This window comes from Pollicipes pollicipes, unplaced genomic scaffold (genome assembly GCF_011947565.3).
Source record: "Pollicipes pollicipes isolate AB1234 unplaced genomic scaffold, Ppol_2.1 Scaffold_6138;HRSCAF=7277_pilon_pilon_pilon, whole genome shotgun sequence".
NCBI lineage: Eukaryota > Metazoa > Arthropoda > Thecostraca > Pollicipedomorpha > Pollicipedidae > Pollicipes > Pollicipes pollicipes.
This window is the reverse complement of record NW_023596818.1, coordinates 32155250-32173966: the sequence shown is the minus strand read 5'-3', so window position 1 is coordinate 32173966 and position 18717 is coordinate 32155250. Positions and strand designations below refer to the sequence as shown.

The following is an 18717-nucleotide window of genomic DNA, read 5'->3' as shown; positions in this document are numbered from 1 at the left end:
ATCGTCAAAGACACGCTTGCCATTGTCCTTGCCAAATGCACGCACTACCGTCCCGTAACCCCACCTGGACTACGGACTATCCCGTCGGCTTGCGACGATCGGCCTGCTCTCCACAGACTAGCCCGTTCGTGTTACTATCGCCCATCCCGCCCAGCACCAAGCTCTTGACGGGAGCAGCTGGGAACGCCCTCGGCCCGTCTGCCACGCACCAGCTTGAGCAGCATGGTCAGCTGCGCGCCCATCAGCTGGCTCTGGCGCAGCAGCTGGGCGTCGCGCCGCTCCAGCAGCTGGTCCAGCCGGCGCTGCGAGTCGTCGCGCGCGCGCAGCAGCTCCTCCAGCTGGGCGGGCAGCTGGGTCAGCCGCTCCGGGTCCGGCTCCGCGTCTGGTGGCACCGGGGACGGCTCAGGTCGGGCCAAGCGCCGTCGACTCCGCAACGCCTGCAGAGGTGCGGCGTGCGGCGTCGACGAACGACGCGTGGACCGACAGGTGTCGACCGGTCGGGTCGCTCACTGACCGCGCGGGAGGCGGTTGAGGTACTGTAGAAAAATTCGGAGTCTCTCGGCCAAACGGTGGGTAGCACTCCTCTCAGGGTCGACACGTTCGTTGGTTAAGCTCATGCCAAAGATGTAGATGGTACATCGTCATTGACTCTACGAAGAAGTCGACAATGTGCTCCCCGCATAACCCGCACAATAGATATCTAAGCCAGGCGCAACAACGCTTTCCGGCGGCCTAGCTCTTCAACCAGCGCCTGAGATCTCCAATCTTGACTTCACTCGCCACCTCACAAATCGCCCGTGCCCCCCCCCCCCCCTCCCCCCCCCCCCCCGCCGCCGCTGTGGCCGCCCAGGCGCACCTTGATGCTCCTGCTGGAGGAGCGGAGCGCATCGGAGCGCCAGCCGCGCCAGCTGCTGGTCCAGCGCGCGCGGCAGCCGGCCCAGTGTCTGACGGTGCTCGGCCGACGGCGCCAGCTCGTCCTCTGTCAGCTCGAGCAGAGCGTGCTCGCGGGCGCGGCCGTCGGCGGCCGGCGCCGCCAGCGGCAGCGCGTCGTGGAGCTCGGCCAGCGAGAGGCCTTCCCGCACAGCCTCACGCAGCTGGCGATGCCGATCAGGCCGGGTCAACGACGGCAGTCTAGCTGCGGTTTAATGCAGCGACAGATTCAGTGAGGGATCGGAGTAGGATAAGAAACTAATGCTCAGTAAACACGCTGCGCTGAAAACCGCTGGGGCCAAGACGTTGAACAGCTCGAAAGTGTTTATAATTATTACTAAAACAAGTACACACAAGAAACTGCCGTGATGGATATTCGGAACACTCACGCAGCCTGCATGAGCCACACTGCACCATGGTCGGCGCGCCTCTTGACCTCACTTGTGGCCGTCACCTCCTTTATCTCATACGATGGTCGCCGGTCGCTGTGTTGGGTGCTCCCCGATTTCCCCCGATGGCCGGTGTGAGACCGATCTTCCCTCTCAATCTTACCCGGTCGTCGGTGTGGTCAGGGCCCCTGATGGTCGGTGTGGTCAGGGCCCCCTGATGGTCGGTGTGGTCAGGGCCCCTGATGGTCGGTGTGGTCAGGGCCCCCTGATGGTCGGTGTGGTCAGGGTCCCCTGATGGTCGGTGTGGTCAGGGTCCCCTGATGGTCGGTGTGGTCAGGGCCCCTGATGGTCGGCGTGGTCAGGGCCCCTGATGGTCGGTGTGGTCAGGGCCCCTGATGGTCGGCGTGGTCAGGGCCCCCTGATGGTCGGCGTGGTCAGGGCCCCTGATGGTCGGTGTGGTCAGGGCCCCTGATGGTCGGTGTGGTCAGGGCCCCCTGATGGTCGGCGTGGTCAGGGCCCCCTGATGGTCGGTGTGGTCAGGGCCCCCTGATGGTCGGTGTGGTCAGGGCCCCCTGATGGTCGGTGTGGTCAGGGCCCCCTGATGGTCGGTGTGGTCAGGGCCCCCTGATGGTCGGTGTGGTCAGGGCCCCCTGATGGTCGGCGTGGTCAGGGCCCCCTGATGGTCGGTGTGGTCAGGGCCCCCTGATGGTCGGTGTGGTCAGGGCCCCCTGATGGTCGGTGTGGTCAGGGCCCCCTGATGGTCGGTGTGGTCAGTTTTCGCCACCCCTCACCTGGTGATCGGTGTGGTCAGTTCTGCTCTCACCTGGTGGTCGGTGTGGTCAGCTCTCCCCACCCCTCACCTGGTGATCGGTGGGATCAGTTCTCCCCTCACCTGGTGATCGGTGTGATCAGTTCTCCCCTCACCTGGTGGTCGGTGTGGTCAATTATCCTCTCACCTGGTGATCGGTGTGGTTAGTTCCCCCCCCCCCCCCCTCTGGTGATCGGTGGGATCAGTTCTCCCCTCACCTGGTGATCGGTGTGGTCAATTATCCTCTCACCTGGTGATCGGTGTGGTTAGTTCCCCCCCCCCTCTGGTGATCGGTGTGATCAGTTCTCCCCTCACCTGGTGATCGGTGTGGTCAGTTCTCCCCTCACCTGGTGGTCGGTGTGGTCGCCAGCCGCCGACAGTCCGGTCGCCATCTCTTCCAGCAGGGTGTGTAGCAGGCGCGTGGCGTGGTAGCCATGCAGCTGCTGCGCCAGCCGCCTCTGCTCCGTCTGCAGCTCGGAAGCCACGCTGTCGAACCAGGGGACGGAGAGCTGAGAGAGGCACAGGGCACGCACGGCACCTGAGACTCGACGTTTTCGTGTTCGTTGCGTGTTCTTATAAATACCGGGCGTATAAATCTGACGTCCGAAACTACTAGACTTGAGTCCAATTGCTGGTATGTGTGGTGAGAGTAAGTTTTGAAAATGACACTGTTCGCACCTAAAGATTTGCACAATGACGCACAGCACGAACGTGAAAATCACAGTTCCCTCCGCGTAGCTGCCTCTGCCTCGAATGTGGGGGTCAGTCGAGGCGCGAATGCCGGAGATGCCACACGCGAGGAGGTCACCTTCGCCTGCATTGAAGCGGGCCGAGGGCCGGTGTGGCGCCCACCTGCGAGAGACACCCGTCTCGTCCACGTGTCTGGCCAGGCTGAGCAGGAGGCGGGCCAGTTCCGGCGTGTCCCGCGCGTCAGCGCGCCGCACGTGCACAAACGGGAACGACAGACGCACTGCCAACACACGACCCCAACGGCGGACAGTCGCAGGCCCGTCCGCGCCGCTCAGGCTGACAAAGATGTCACATAGGGCAGAAAAATGTCCGAACATGAAGATCACAAGACAATAAATTAACCGTAAGCTGAGTGAGTTTTCTCTAGATTGCATAACGGATACATGTTTGACACGGTTGGCTAATACAAGCTCCAAATTATGGCCGTGAGATTTTCTAAATCCACGGTTCCGGCCCCGGACTAGTCTGACGTCAGTCTGACACCCTTCGGGCCAACTCTCAGTGCCAACCTATCCAAACGTTTTTTGGTACTGAAAATAAAAATGATAAGAACATAACAATAACAAGAATATAATAATTAACGCAACATAGTAATGATGATAGACAGATAAAGCATACAAATAGCTATAAGTGAGCTGGTCTCATCACGTATGATGCTTGCTTTAAAATCTTCAAATGTGGAATGTTCCCTTTCAACTAAACGGGTTGCTGCCGAGTGGCGGGTGGTAACCGAGACCCATCAGTGCGCTTCGGAGGTCTCAGCTCGGCCATTTGGTCAGCTGCCCAGCCGGCAGTTCAGCCACTGCACGTGAGGGGACACAATGGCAAGCCAGACTGCACGTGGCCAGTCGACACACCGGTGCAGTAGCTACGTGCGTTTCAGCGGCTTTGCCAGGCACACACACTCTGCCACCGGCGTCCGCAGAACAACATCCCATCGGAGAGGATGACGTGGAACTGCGCTGTGTGGGTGAGACTCCGGCAAGCATTCTGATCGGGCCAGCAGCGCTCAGTCACGTCCGTGTACTAGTGGCAAAAACACTTATCTATCCCAGCGATACTCGGCACCGATGTTCTACTAAAATTGAAGTCTTTCAGCGTCGATTTCGCAAGGCGGGCCCTGCATATTGGTGACTTGTGTGTCCGGCTGGAGGCCAGGCAGGGTGGGACGCCAGTACAGCCGATAGTCGTGCGACTGGCATCTGGCTACATTTTGGATCCCTCCTCGGAGCGGGTGGTGGATTCGACCCTGCTTTATACAGGGCGGGGTGTATGGGGTTACTCCCTACCCTTGTCGTGCACGTTCCGCCGTTGGCAACACGATACCGATCCTGGTGAAGAGCCCTGACACGGAGCCGGCGAATCCTACCGTTTCGCACTACATTTAAGAGAACTCAATCGCAACACAGTGGATGAAGTCACGAACCTCCCGACGGTTTAAGCGTGTTTGGACAGTCTAGTGGGCTCGCAGATTGCACTTCTTTGCATTTGAGCTCTCCATACTGGCAAGTCCCCGTAGCTCCAAGTAATCGGCAAAACTCGCGTTTAGTACGGAGGATAAACTATGTGAATTCCTGGACGTGCCGTTCGATACGCATGCCGGCCACCGGTTGCATTACGCGCCTAATGTCGGAGGCGTTACGTGGTCTGCTGGCAGGCATCGTGCTTACATAACATCACCATCACGCTTGGACGACACGACAGGCTCAGATGACATCGTCGTGGGCAGACAGACTGTACCAGAACATCTAACTCTGCTGTAGTCTGGTTTGGATCGGCTTCGGCCAGCGGGATTGGCAACGAAAAGCTCGGAGGCGGTGCCCAGCCGTCGCCGGATCAAGTTGTTGGAGCACTCTGTATCAGCCTTTGGACTGGAGCCCGGCCCTGCTAAGGTGGAAACAATCAGAAACCGGCTTCAACCGGAAACAACGAAGCATGTTCGTTGATTTGTCGGCGCGTGTAACTACTGCAGCGACTTAATACATGACCTGCAGCTTCCAGCCGCGCCCTTGCGTAAAATTTTCGGCAACGCCTGTTCTCACGGAACAATCGTAGAGACTAGGCGTTCGAGAGACGCAAGCAAGCTCTGTGCAAGACGACGACTTTGCACCTTCTGGACATGCAGAGCGCCTTTGAGGTCAGCGCAGATGCATCAGATGTACACCGGTTTGGAGTGCGTGCTTTCACAACAGAACGCTGATGGAGCCGAAAGGCTCGTTTGTTTTGCTTCAAAAATGTTTTCGGACAGTGAGAAAAATTGGCACATCCCGGACAATGAGGTTTTGCGTTCATTTTCGCTCTCAGAAGTTCCCAGCCTACGCGCCCAGTAAACCATTCCAGTGGTTTATGGATCATTGCGGTCTCCAGTGACTACGAAATACCAAGGGTCCCAAAGACGCTATGGCAGATGGATCGAGGGGTTGGCGGGATTCCAGCTCATTGCCGATTACCGACGGGGTGATAATAACTATCTGGTCGATGCGCTATGCCGGGCGCATGTTCATGCGACTCAGTCTGCGGCGGACCCCGCCGCTGCCGAGTCACGTCTGACACTGCGGAGGAGCTGGGCGTCGAGCAGTTAGGGGTCGCGCAGCGGACGGATAAGCCGCTGCGAGATTGGTGTCAGAAGCTCCGGTTCAACAGGGCGCAAGAGAAGACCTGCAGGCAATTAGCGAGGTCAATGGGGAATGACAAAGAACCGGTGGGCGCCTTTTAACCGCAGTCAAATGGAGCAGTTGAACGCGTCCATGAAACAATCGGTTCTTTGCTGCGTAGGAAAACACAATGATTTGGCGGAAGCTGGAACAATTACTAAGATTTCGCTCGTTTTTGCTGGCGCCTGGCCACGCCGCTATAGACACAGGTTGGCCAGGAGATACCGCCCAAAACCTCACCAGGGCTCACGAACAGGCGACTACCAGGGGAGAGGAGAAGAAGAATAATGGGGTGTCTAGAATCCAGCAGAGTGGAAATGAAACCCAATACCAAGTGGGAGATAAGGCATTCATGAAGATACCGACGAAGCTAGGAATGTCGGAAAAATTTCAGGTCCGGTGGGTAATCCGTTCGTTGACGTCAGTTGTAAACAAGGTAATACGTACTGGATGGAAAAGGAACAAAGCTTTCAGCAGCGAGATATCCGCCATTACGATCAACTGGAGCCTGTAGAAGGTAGGGAGGAGCGACTGCTGATCCAGACTGAAGGAGCAGCAACCCCGACAGTACCATACACATCAGGTTTGGCACCAGAAAACGAATAAGCAAATCATCCCAGTGGACAAACAACGGTTCTCTGCGATGAGGAATCGATCTATATTCTGACGACTCTGAAGACATGGATGTAAAGACCAGCAACATGAAGACAACCAACAAGAAGCAGCACAGAAGACGGAGCTACAAGTGGCACCCTGGCGCGGCTCAGTGTCGGGGCACATCACTCTCCAGACGGGTGTGGCGAGTGAACGGTATAAAGCACGAGGGTGAGGTTGGGGCAGGCGGAAGAGAGCATAACTAGGAGGGGGATAGTGGCCTCGCCACCTCGCTGGGAGCGCATCTGCGCGGCGGCTTGACCTTGACCACTCGACCTGGCGGAACAGCACGGAAAACCAGACGGAACGCCAGTCGACTGCAACCAGTGAGTGACGACGATCACATCATATCTGCTTGTTCCTTGCTTGAACTTACGCCGAGCCCGCCTCTAAAGATCAACTTCAACGATACGAGTCGTGATCTGTCCGTGGTCCGGTGTTGGATGGCTCCGATGCCTGAGAAACTTGCCCCATCCTACCAATTAAAACACATTCTGCCACGCGCTAGACTGCAGCTGCGTAATCCAGACAGTGACCACCACTTCGCATAAGGCCGAGGAAAACATAACGATGAGACGGGTATACACAGATAACATGAGTGTGATAAAATTGATTTTAGATATGCGCAGTTCGCTTCGTCGTTTTGTCAAGCCTTTGGCAATGGAGGTCGGGATACCGTACGAAAAAGGGGAAGGGCAGCAGAGAGCGCAGTGTGCGGTGCTTATCACAAATGTTCAAATGCAAAGAGGCACCACGTATATAAAATGTAGAACTAACACATTGTGGAACACATAATAGGGATTTGCAGCCGTAGACACAAAATGGGACGCAATCAGACCTACACGGAAAAGGTGACACACAGGGGCGCAGGCATAAATGTAAGTGACGAATCACGATAAAAAATGACCACTTGAGGCGGTGCGTGTGCCTTAACTGTAGTTCTTAAGTTTGTCTTTATATGTGGTAGGTAATTGAGGGTGCAGATGGCCCATCATGCGTCTCATAGTCTGTTGTGCGCAACCAAGCATATGCATGACAAGGCTGACTGCACGGTTCAGGTATGCCGAATCACAAAGTACACTGTGTTGCATGTTGTGTACTGTTACCACGCTTTTTATGGTGTTGACAGCCCGTGTAGACGGTTCGACTGCCAGTAGTCATTTCATTTCCAGCAACACTGAAAGGGAATAGTCCACCGTTGAAGATATTAAAGTAGGCATAATATATAATCAAATGAGCTCACTTGTAACTATTGGTTTGCTTTTAAAGCGAACATTCCAAATGTGACGATATTGAAGCACGCATCAGATGTGATGAACTGGGCTTACTTACAACTATTGGTATACTTTTAGGTAGAAAAGCTTGCTCTGGATAGTGCAATGTCTCAATTCCGCAACAAAGAAAATTAAAGGAAATGTCTCACATCTGATGATATCGGAGCAAGCCTCAGTCATGGTGAAGCAAGCTTGCTTATCATGACTATTGGTACATTTTCTACGAGGAAAAGACTGCTCTAGGCAGCACAATTCTCTCTTCAGTAAATATGCTCCTTAATACGTCATGGCTTGATTACGTTATCGTACCTTGCACAACACTGAGAGGCAATGTGCGGCTGCTGTATATAAAAATCGCGCCCACAAATGCTAGACATGAACGCCCCGACAATTACATTTTTCTTGGCCTTCACCGCCGCATGGCTTATAGAATGGAAGGAAATGAATGACGTCATTATGATATCATGAATGCCAAGGTAACTTTAAAATGCTCTCCCCGATATACGTTTTCCTACTTTGGCGGGCGTGTAGCGCAGAAACCAAAAGGGGCATGGTCTTAAGAGGGGCAGGATTGTAAACAGCACCGAAAGGTCTTCAAGATGACTATTTCAGTTCAAAACCCCATATAAACAACACTCCCTTTAATGTGTCATTATCGGCGACGTCATCATGCCTCGCACAGCAATCATTGAGAGCCAATTGACGGCCGGTATTATTTGGAAATCGTGCTCACGAACGCCAGAAAAGAACCACTCGACAACTGCGTTCTTGTCTTAACCGCCAGCGCCGCATGACCAGCAGAATGACCAAATTTGAATGGCGTTATTATGGCATCATGGATACCTGGGTAACATTGAAAAAGTCTGCATGAAATAGTGCGCACATTTTCGCGGGCGCATAGCTTAGAAACTAGATGGTTTTCGATCTTGAGGAGGAAAGGACTGTGAGCTGCACTGAATGATCTTCAAGAGGGCCAGTTCGGCTCAAAACCTCGCACAACTGTGGAACACTCCTCTTAAATTCGAAAGCAACGGCAGCAGAGATGAGGTTAGCCAGCTGACAACAGCATTGCGAATATCGTTAACGGGAGTGTTCCACGTTTATATGGGGTTTTTATCTGAAACAGCCACCTTGAAGAACTTACGGTGCTGTTAAGAATTCTGCCCTTCTTAAGACCTAAGTCCCTCTAGATTCTGAGCTATACGCCCGCGAAAATGGGGAAAGGCGTGTGGGGGGCAAGTATTTCAAAGTCACCATGAAATTCACATACTGTCATTCTATGAGCCATGCGGCAACCAAGGCCAATACAAATTCATATCTGGCATCTGTGAGCGCCATTTCCAGACACAACGGTCGTCAACTGGCTATCAACCAGTGTTGTGCAGGGCACTATGACGTGATCAAACGACGACCCATTGAGGAGCATGTTTACTACACAGTGAATTGTGCTGTCTAGAACAGTCTTTTCCACTCAAAATATACCAAAAGTTATCAGTGAGCTAGTAACACCATGCCTGATGATTGCTTTAATATGTTCAAATGTGAGACATTCTCTTTCAACATGATGTATGATCGGAGGGTACAGATGTGTTCAGCCAGTGGCAGGAGCGGAACAAGATCGCACCAACACGCAGCTAGCTTGCACGCTCGTGCAAGTTCCGCGAGCTTCGTCTGTCTGCCGTGAAAATATTGCTACATGCATGCAGACACACACGCATGCACGCCCCCCCCTTCCCACCCATTCTACTAATTCAACAAACAGGTGTGGCCATAACAACCAAGTGGGGAAAGCCGGTCTCCAATTGTGCATACTGTATCCCACATAACCAAACGCATGCGTACCTGCCATCACTACTCATCTACACAGAGGAACGGAGCAGCAACTGGTGTCAATGAATGTTTGAAACCAACGGTTACATCGTTGAGTCATAGTCAGAAAGCACATCGACGAATTTTAGGCAGGCAATTCCCTTCCATGGAGCGTAGTAGACACGGGGTTGCGTTATAATCAAATTGATGCTGGTGGGGCTTAGGTTCCCTCATGGTAAAGAACCTATGCTGGGACCGAATGTAGGACGACCAGCCGTCGGGTATTCCAAGTGGTTCGTACTAACGATGTCCCACTATACTTATCACGTGATCATGGGTTGAACAATGGGTTGACTAAGCCATTTGTTGACGAGAGGGAAATGTGGTATTGTTGTGCCATATAGCGGCAGGACTCCAAAGAAATATACCACTGTGGAGCGATCTAACGGCACAAATCAGAAATGGCTTTGGACGTCGAGCTCGCTGGAGGTTATGAGCATAAGATGTTATGACTTCGGACGTTGCAAGCTTAGGTCCTATGAACTACGCCAATGGGCACGGAATAACACCATTTTGGATGTCATGAACGCTGGGTGGTACGATTTTGGAAGATATGAACACTGGACGCTGCGATCTTGGACGTTCTGATGGCTCCCCTTCATGACATTCTGATTTTCCAAACCCTATGGAAGTGCTGGCTGACGTTCCAGGCTCCATGCCCCCACAAACGATAATATAAAAAATTACATTCGTGCAGCCTGTGCGCTGTGTTATGCAGGTTGATTTTATAAATATTTGCCATCGAATTGATAAAGTTGATTTAATATGACAAGCAAAGTGTTTCCTATGTAACAGTAAGAAACAACACACTTCTGGGGTACAGGTTTTCAAATACACGCCAATGCTCTCAAAACCGCATATTGACTTAAAACTAAACTAAACCTAACTTTTGTTGCTTAAAAACTAACACGGTAATAGACCTGAAGCACCCCAAATCCATCAGCCGTCCCTATAAGATCCATGTAACTTTTTCACGGCCAGCTAAACACTCACACCTCTCGTAGATGTCGTCCACACTCATGTCGCTGCCCGCCATGACGATACCGGTAGGAGGTCACAGTCCCCGTGACCCCGAATCACCTCCGCAGCTGTCCGTAGACAGGTCTGAAAAATAAGAAACAGCGCAATTTGAGAAAAAAAGATGATTGGCCAACCACCAGTTTATCCATATTTGCATTGCAACGCCAGGCGACGATTGCAGCAATGGACTCCACATTGTCATTTATCGCATGTGTTATCGCCCAATCTGAGGATCTTTATGGCGAATGATGGGGGTACGCGAATAAGTAAAGCGAAGTTTTAAGTTGTGCTTCTTTTGTGTACAAGTAACCTGAATGAAAGTTGAGCAGCTCTGTGCACATATTTCGGGATGCCTGCACTTATCATTGCCTATACCGTGGCAATGTGCTCGACCCGAGCAACGGCCACCTTCACGACGCGTCCACACCGGTTCGCAAGAGGCAAGGGGACCCGAGAGTCGTTTAAGTTGTCAGAAAGCACGCGATCCCACGCTTAGGGTAGCGGTTTTCGCGGTTGGGCTTCCCTGCGCCCATGTCCATCCCGGGTGCCGCGTTGCGAGGTGAACCGACGTGGCGAATTGATGGTTTTTCCCTCAGGTGTGTTACGGCCCGTTTTGACGCGATTTATCAAGTCATGCCTTCGATCGCCAACAGCTGCTTGGTTAAAAATGACTTCCATGGACCCGTTCCCCAGCCCAAGGAATTTTCGAGCAGGGCACCCTCTCATATCCCAATATCCCAATATTGTGTTAAAATATCGATGGTACCCGTAACGGCTAAGACCAACTGGCGAATTGTCCAAGGTCGGTCCCTATGCTATCTGGGAGTGAACGGCGTCTCTCCGATGCTCACCGCGGGTTTCCCCCACGCCGCAAAAACAAGTCCTGCCCTGATTCATATCACTGACCGACTTCTTGACGTTCCGGGGAAAGTGAAACTTCTCCGATTGTCTGACTTTAATTATTTTTTTGTGTCATTGACCTAATTATTGACGAAGCCACCATGCAACACGTTCGAAATACACACACAAATATGCAATGTGTTAGTGCCACTGGCCACCCCAAATGACAATGGAAACATTAGCTCTTAAGAGCCACCTAGGGTGGCTCTGCTGACACCCTGAGGCTATATGCAAAGTGCATTTCCGTCTCCGTGACTTGTGGAGCTAGACCCGTAACCCAGTAGTGGTAACGGCTGCGAGTCCCAGAGCGGATGCATTGTTCGGCCCGCTCAAATGAAACTGGCCGACGACGATTAAACCCGGGCCCAAGGTTACCGTGTCGCGAAATTGCGCGCCCCGCGTAGCCCTTCACATGCTTGTCTGGCGAAAGGGCTGATTGAAAATTATCTTACAACTGGATGACACCACTTGGGTGGTCCGTTCAGGGCGCACGCACTCGCTATGCTTAGCGGGTGCGCAGAGACCGAAGTCACCCATGCAAACCATTGGGAATAAATATACAGCAAACAAAGCAGCTACCGTCAGGGTCTTTTCTGAGCAGTATCAAAAAATTAGGGCCTGGCTGCTCGGAATTGTGAAATATGAAGTACTACACCGATGACACCCAGCCCAAAGTCACCTGTCGGAAGTAGCATTAGTGCAACAGCGGCGTGACTGGGGCCGACTCTTCGCTCTTCACGCGATTCGCTCGGTGCCACAGGACAGATCGTCAACGTTGGGAAGATGCAGCTTGTGGGCTTTGGCAGGCGTCAAAACAAATGGGGTTTCTGGATATTGGTGCCAGATCGAGGCCGAGGCCTATGAGGGCTTACTCTGGCTCATAGAAGTCTAATTTTGACGTGAAGAGGGACCATTCTAGCTCGTAGAGGGCGATTATTAACACGCGCTCGGTTGGGGGTCAAATTGACCTCCCTAAGGTTTTTCCGTAATTGTTTCCGAACGGCGTGGCGTAGCCACGTCAGATTTTGCACAGCTGTAGACAATTGAACAGCAGATCGTGTGGTATCAAAAAATTGGATGTACCTTGTATGGTCGCTGGCCCACCGTAGGTCCACATCAGGCCATGGATTCAGCTAAGTCAATTTCAAGGGAATCGTTTAATTTAAAAGGGAAGCAACGGAGTGTTCGACGAAGTCATAAACCTCTAAGATACTTTCTTTGGCAGCACAATAAATAAATGACCAAATTCCATTGACCTAGGGTCAGATATGAAGGTCAGACCAATGTCAAAACCAACCTGCTTTATTACTCCACGGCTTGCTGATACAAAGTTTCCGGTGCTCATTTCAAATTTATCGATAACATAAACTGAATTGGACATCTTTCGTGGGCTTTTTATAGGTCAGAGTAGGCCACTGACCTAAAATGACCGAAGTCAACATTTCGTTTTTAGGAACATGCTGCCTAGCTTACTCTTTGTCGCGTATTCAAATGCAAAACTCAAAACAGCCTTCAATGATTTTGGTCGCCATGACCCTCTAAACATCAAACAAGGTCACTGACCTGGAATGAGCATGTGACCTTCCGCTTAGAAGAGGTATCTATGTCCTGGGACACTTCAGAGACCAACTTAGAGTTTGACACTGTTTGACCTTATTTGACCAGAAAGGCGTGACTTAGGAGGCTTCAATTTTGACCTAAGTGAGTTCACTTACAGACAACACACCCTATGAATCTGGTGTCTCTAGCCCTCTCAGCCCCAGAGATCTCAGAGGGGAGGGGGTCAAATTGGTTCCCACCCGAGCAAAGGGTATCCAACCGGCCACCCGGGCTCGTAACTGCAGAGTCTACTTTGTCCTCCAGAAAGCCTATTCTGACCCTATGGGGCCGTTCTGACATAAGAGCCATTCCGGCTCGTAGTGGGCCCACTATACCAACTTAGGGACCCATCTTGACGTTTTGTAGCTCGCCCCCCCCCCCCCCCCCGGACTTGAACATAGTTTCTGCGCCCCGGGGTGCAGTCCCCATCAATTTCAACACACAATCTTTATTGTTGAGCATTATATGTTGCAAAAGTTCTTTCACACAGCCATACTTCAAAACCTTTCTTGTACAAAAAGAAGTCAAAAACAAAGTGCATTTTAACCTGACCTGAGGTCAGCAAATTCAAATAAGAGCTTCAGCACACCAGTCTGGGGAGTGTCACAAACACAGTTTGAAAACCCTTCTCACATGAAAAAAGACTTAAGAAAGGAGGGTCACAGGTCCTCTATTCTTGTGTTGCCACAGGTCATACAATTACATCCATTTTGGCACCTGATTCCTATGTGACCCAACATTCTGCATTCTATGCCGAATCATAGCATGGGGGATGCATATGGTACACCATGTAATTTAGTTCCAGCTTGCTTGGTATGGCAGGCTGGTCCGTCAAAACACAGCAAGATAGTGGAGGCATTTTTGACCTTCTTATTTTTCTGGTGAACCTTTTGGTTCCTGACACCCCAAACTCCTGAAACCAGTCAACAATCTCACTTGCAATCAAGTGCAGTAGGTCATTGGCATGTGTGGTTCCCTTTGAAGTGTTCATCCTGACATTTGGCTGCACATCATGTTGATTACCCTGGAAGAACATGGCTTTCAGAAACATTTCAGTCTGAGCTTTAGTTTTGTCTTTGTGCTTCATTTCTAAGTGTGTGCTCATACCTACAGTACCTTTTAAAGCTGTGGAGCAGATGAAAAGTTATTTGAATTGACAGTTCTATTCTAAAGGTATGAGCCCCACTGAGCTCTTCAAAGCAAATGCATGGAATATTGTGCACCTGTTACATAACTTCCAAGGGCACATGATGACAAACTTATGATTAAAATATCATGCAAGCTACTGTAATATAAATAGGAACATCTGGTGCATTGTAGTTGGTGCAGCTACCTACCAGCCAACACAGAATCTTTCTCACCCAATGGGCAGATGCTCAGGCAATGTGATACCCACCTAACCTTCTAATGACCTTGGTATATTCAATTTGGGACCAGGGGTATAGTTTCCTATTGAGCTGCATGGAACTCTATTCCCTCCCCCCAGCTCTGAAGAGAAATTTGGTTAAATTCAGGCCAAAACAGGGCTTACACTATTTACTTGAGTTTAACAACCTTCTCTGCTCACTATGTTCCCTAAACTTATGCACAAAACTACATGTCTGAACTGCTGTATGATTGGGACCCCCAAGGGCAGTGCAGCTGAAGCAGAGAAATTATTTCATCCTCATAGAGCCGCCCACCCCTACATGGTTAGTAAATATCCACTGTATCTACATAGTGACAATGAGTCTGATACAATACTGTCCTCAGTGTGCAACATTGAGCTGAATCATGTATAGTTTTATTTTCATTTTTGACCCAATGCAATGTCACCACTAGACATGGTTCTCACGCCACTCTTCTACGCACTCTCCTCTAACTGAACTCAAAAACTCGCATGCCACAGAAATTGTGCACACAGGAGAGCAGTCTTCAAGAACAGAGCGACCCATCAGTTAGTCATCGGTCTCAACATTATTATCCAAAGATCTTAACAATTTTCTAGAAAACATTCATTGCTAAAACCCAGCATAACTGAAAGGTTGAAAAGTTCAAGAATCTCATATAGTTACTCAGTTGAAAACCAATATGGCGGCCTAAAAAAACAACGGAAAGCCTGATTTAGCTCAACCAAACTTTGGTGGTGGTGCTCAGTACATGGACAGAAAAATACTTCAGTGGTTGTCCATATTATGGCTTGGTTCTCAGGTATGAACCAGGGTTTCCCAGATGACCCGACAAGGAATCTCTCATTTTCTTCATATCAACAAGCCAACTTGATAGGTCGATAGGACCTATCAATTCCACAACGGACCACACACACACACACACACACACACACACACACACACACACACACACACACACACACACACACACACACACACACACATACTCACATACACACACGCACGCGCGCGCGGGCGCATAAACAAACGATCACTCCTGTCCAAATCCTATTTATCCAATTATATGAAGGTAACACTCCAACACCTTGCTAAAAAGACACTCAGTGTCTTTTGAAGTCTCTAATACCAAGTTGAAAACAGCTCTCAGCAACCTTCACAAAAACTCTTCCGCAACCAAACGCAGGCCCCACCAGCTAGACGTCGATGCACGAAGTCGCTGAGACGATTCAATTACAAATTGAGCGCTAGACACACGCCGCTGTCGCGTCATGGCTCGTCTTTCGCAGTCAGTAAGCCAGTGTACATCAAATACCAAAATAATTGGTACTTTCCGTATATGGGAACATTTGGGCAGTTGACAATTGTGATGGCTAGTGGAGTGCATGGCCCTAGAACAGTGGCGTGATGGTCAGAGGCGTAAATTTTTGTACATTATTGGGGCTGAACCGAAGGTTCGACAACCAACCCCCGCCCACCTTGCCCCGAAATATGGAGTGTACCCAAGCAGGTTATCAGATGACCCCAGTAGGAGCGCAGGGCCCTAAATTCAAACATCAAGATCCAATGCACAGGGCACCCGAACAATCCAGTTTGGCCGAAGAGGTGAACAAAGCGGGCCCCGACAAGTGCGTAGGGCCCCATTCAAGTAGGACGTGCCCAAGACCCCATGAAGAGGGCGCCCGAATGATCAAATGTGCCCGAGTACCTTATCAGATAGGCCCCCGACAAGAGCGAAGAACATGCAAATAAAATTTACCCAAGACCCCGTGTGGAGGGCCCCCGAAAGATCGGGTGTATCCGTGCGGGCTATCAGATGTCCCCGACAAGAGCGTAGGGCCCTACACTAAAGCACCCAATGTGCATGGCTCCCAAACAATCCAGTGTGCCGGAGCAGGTTAACAGATGGGGCCCTGACAAGTGTGCAGCGCCCTCCATTCAAATAGGGAGTACCCAAGACACAATTTGGAGGGCCGGACCGATCGAGTGTGCATAAGCAGGTTAACAAATGGGGCCCCCGACAAGAGCGTAGAGCCCTAAGCAAGCGACATAGAACTGTAAACGCTCTAGAGCAATGCAGAGGGCCCGTGAGTATGTCGCGAGTGTTTCGGTAGCTGAACTGAGACCAACGTAAAGGGACCCCGAGCAACCGGGAATAGCCCGACACGTTAACATATGGGGCCCCGACTATAGCCCACAGAGCATTTCTGGCGAATAAAAAAAATCCGTGGAAGGCCCTTGACTGACAAGAGCGCGCCGGCACGCTGGCAGGAAGGGCGCACCAACAGTGCAGGGCCCTCTGAGCAAACGCAAAGAAGTCAGGGAAAACGTGGAAGGCTCCTTAACGGTCGGAATGATCCTGCAAGCTGGCATATAGGTCCTCCCGAAAACAACACAGTGCCCTGAACAGCGTAATAACGCTTAAAAGTTCCAACTACCAACTCTTTCAACCGTTGAATATTTTTTTCTCTCTTCTCGTTGACGCTTCACTTTGCTTGCAACTGTTCTTGGTGGCCTGGAAACCCAAAGATGTCCAATTCTCTTGCGTTTTGTGTCAAAAAAACTGCATCTGTTCGGTCGACTATAGGGCCCACTCGAAGCCTATGGGTCCCTTCGAGGCCCGCGGGGGATGGACCCGTGGCCACCCACCCACCCCCCCCTGGATCTGCCTCCGCCTTGTCCTAAGAACCATAAACCTGGTATTTTATGACCATTATTCATCACATTATATTTGTAGGTACCCGTAATGTCCCATTTCTCGGCCGGCTATAGCCCCCTTTGGAGCCCACGAGGCCCTTCGGGGCCCAAGGGGGGCATGGTCCCGTGGCCACCCCCTCTGGTTCCGCTCCTGGGTGATTGGGATTTTGTCGCACTTTTGTTATACATTGTAATGTGTGTCTCATTCGTTGAAGAGCGAGAGGCATGACGTGGGCATCCACTTGAAGCGGCAAAATTGGGGCCCACTTCAAGTGGGCCCCAGGTGTGCAAGTAATAACGTTTGGTTGGCTGCACTGTGCCGTGACCTGGAGATGCATCTAAAGAAGTTTAGTCTCTCAAGGCATTTGGAGCGAGCGTACTCCATGCGCTGTCACACCGACAATCTTGGGTCAAGTACGATGCGAAGAAATGTGAAAGACGAAGCGAAAGGAATGTAATGTCCATCTGATCGCAGCCGAAAAATAGGAGTGCCACGCATATCTTTGCGGAAAATCATAGCCGCGGACTTAGGAGCGGAGAACCTGAACCCGTGACGCTCTGACCATTGCTACACCTCGTTCTGGGCGGCTCGGAGCCGTGGCAGCGAGTGGTCATACTCGTCACCCGAGGATCAGATGGCGCTGCCGTCCGCAAAATGTGGGAAGAAGAATTGCTCGGTGGTAATGAGTCAACGAATCGTTTATCATGAAACTAAACATAATCGGTGAGATATAGCTTCCCTGTGGGAGACTTTTCTCTAGATTGTGAGTGTCAGAAGCGGCGGAGCCGCATCCCGCACGAAATGGTCTGATGCCAGAAAGAAATCCAATGAAGTTACGTGCTAAACGACCTTTACACCCTTATTGATGGATTTTGAAAATAAGTGCAGGTTTAAAGACCATATTACAGGCTCAGCTTATGTTTAAGAAAACAGCAGTCGTGTGATCTCGATGTTTAAAGGAATGTTTAATGTCAGTTCCGAGTCGAATGATGTGGTCTATCGTGCTGTGATTTTGTCGAAGACCACATTAATGTTTTGAAAGCAGGCAGTCTCGTTCTACGGTCCAAGAGATCCGCTTCACCATCGTGGGTTCAAAAAGCTTGCCTAGACAGTTAGCAAGTGCAATGGGGCAATAGTGTGATGGGTCTTTGGAGTCTTTCCCTGGTTTTGGGAGCGTAAGTATTATGTTGTCTCTTCATGCCTTAGGAAATATGTGATATTACCCATAGGCGTAGGAACGTTTCAAAAAGTTCGGGGGGGGGGAGAGGGGGCCAGCTCAGGGCATACTTTAGGATTGTTTTCTGGAAAACAAACCGGACGACCGGGGGGGGGGGGGGTAGAGATGGAGGTTACCACTCTTTACTCAAATGTAATGACTGATATCCTAGATATGCATATGCATAGAGATGTTTCTCACTGGTGCACACTCTTGCCTATCCGACTCATATATGTCATTCGGGAAATAAGGCTATTCAGCTTTACGAGATTATTCGTCCAATTCAACGGCAGCCATTTCAGCTGTTATGCTGAACTGGAGTCTCTGAGCCAACTGATCTGAGTTAGACATCCGAGTCGATAAAGGAACTGTTTTGTGTCAATGGGGAACCTTGCGCCGATCCGGGTCCAAAGTCCCGATCAGGGGTATTTCGGCGTCAAGCAGGCGACCAATGTGTATACGGGGATGCCTCTGTTTCACCAAGAACACGGCTGGTAAGCGCCTTGGACTGAGATGGAACGACCCTTCAGCCCCTGACCAGGAAACATAACGTGTCCCTAGTGCTCTA

General features: G+C 51.0%; 1 protein-coding gene across 1 annotated transcript; it reads right to left on the bottom strand.

Moving 5' to 3' along the window:
* Positions 1-355: 355 nt before the first annotated feature.
* On the bottom strand, positions 356-15448 carry LOC119105582 (uncharacterized). The gene is made up of 6 exons (XM_037229041.1): positions 15429-15448; positions 10322-10432; positions 2980-3097; positions 2475-2613; positions 924-1094; positions 356-382 (listed from the first exon to the last, which is right to left on the bottom strand). The coding sequence occupies exons 2-6, from the start codon at positions 10362-10364 to the stop codon at positions 356-358; spliced, it is 498 nt and encodes a 165-aa protein (XP_037084936.1). The 5' UTR covers positions 10365-10432; positions 15429-15448.
* Between the last annotated feature and the right edge of the window lie 3269 nt (positions 15449-18717).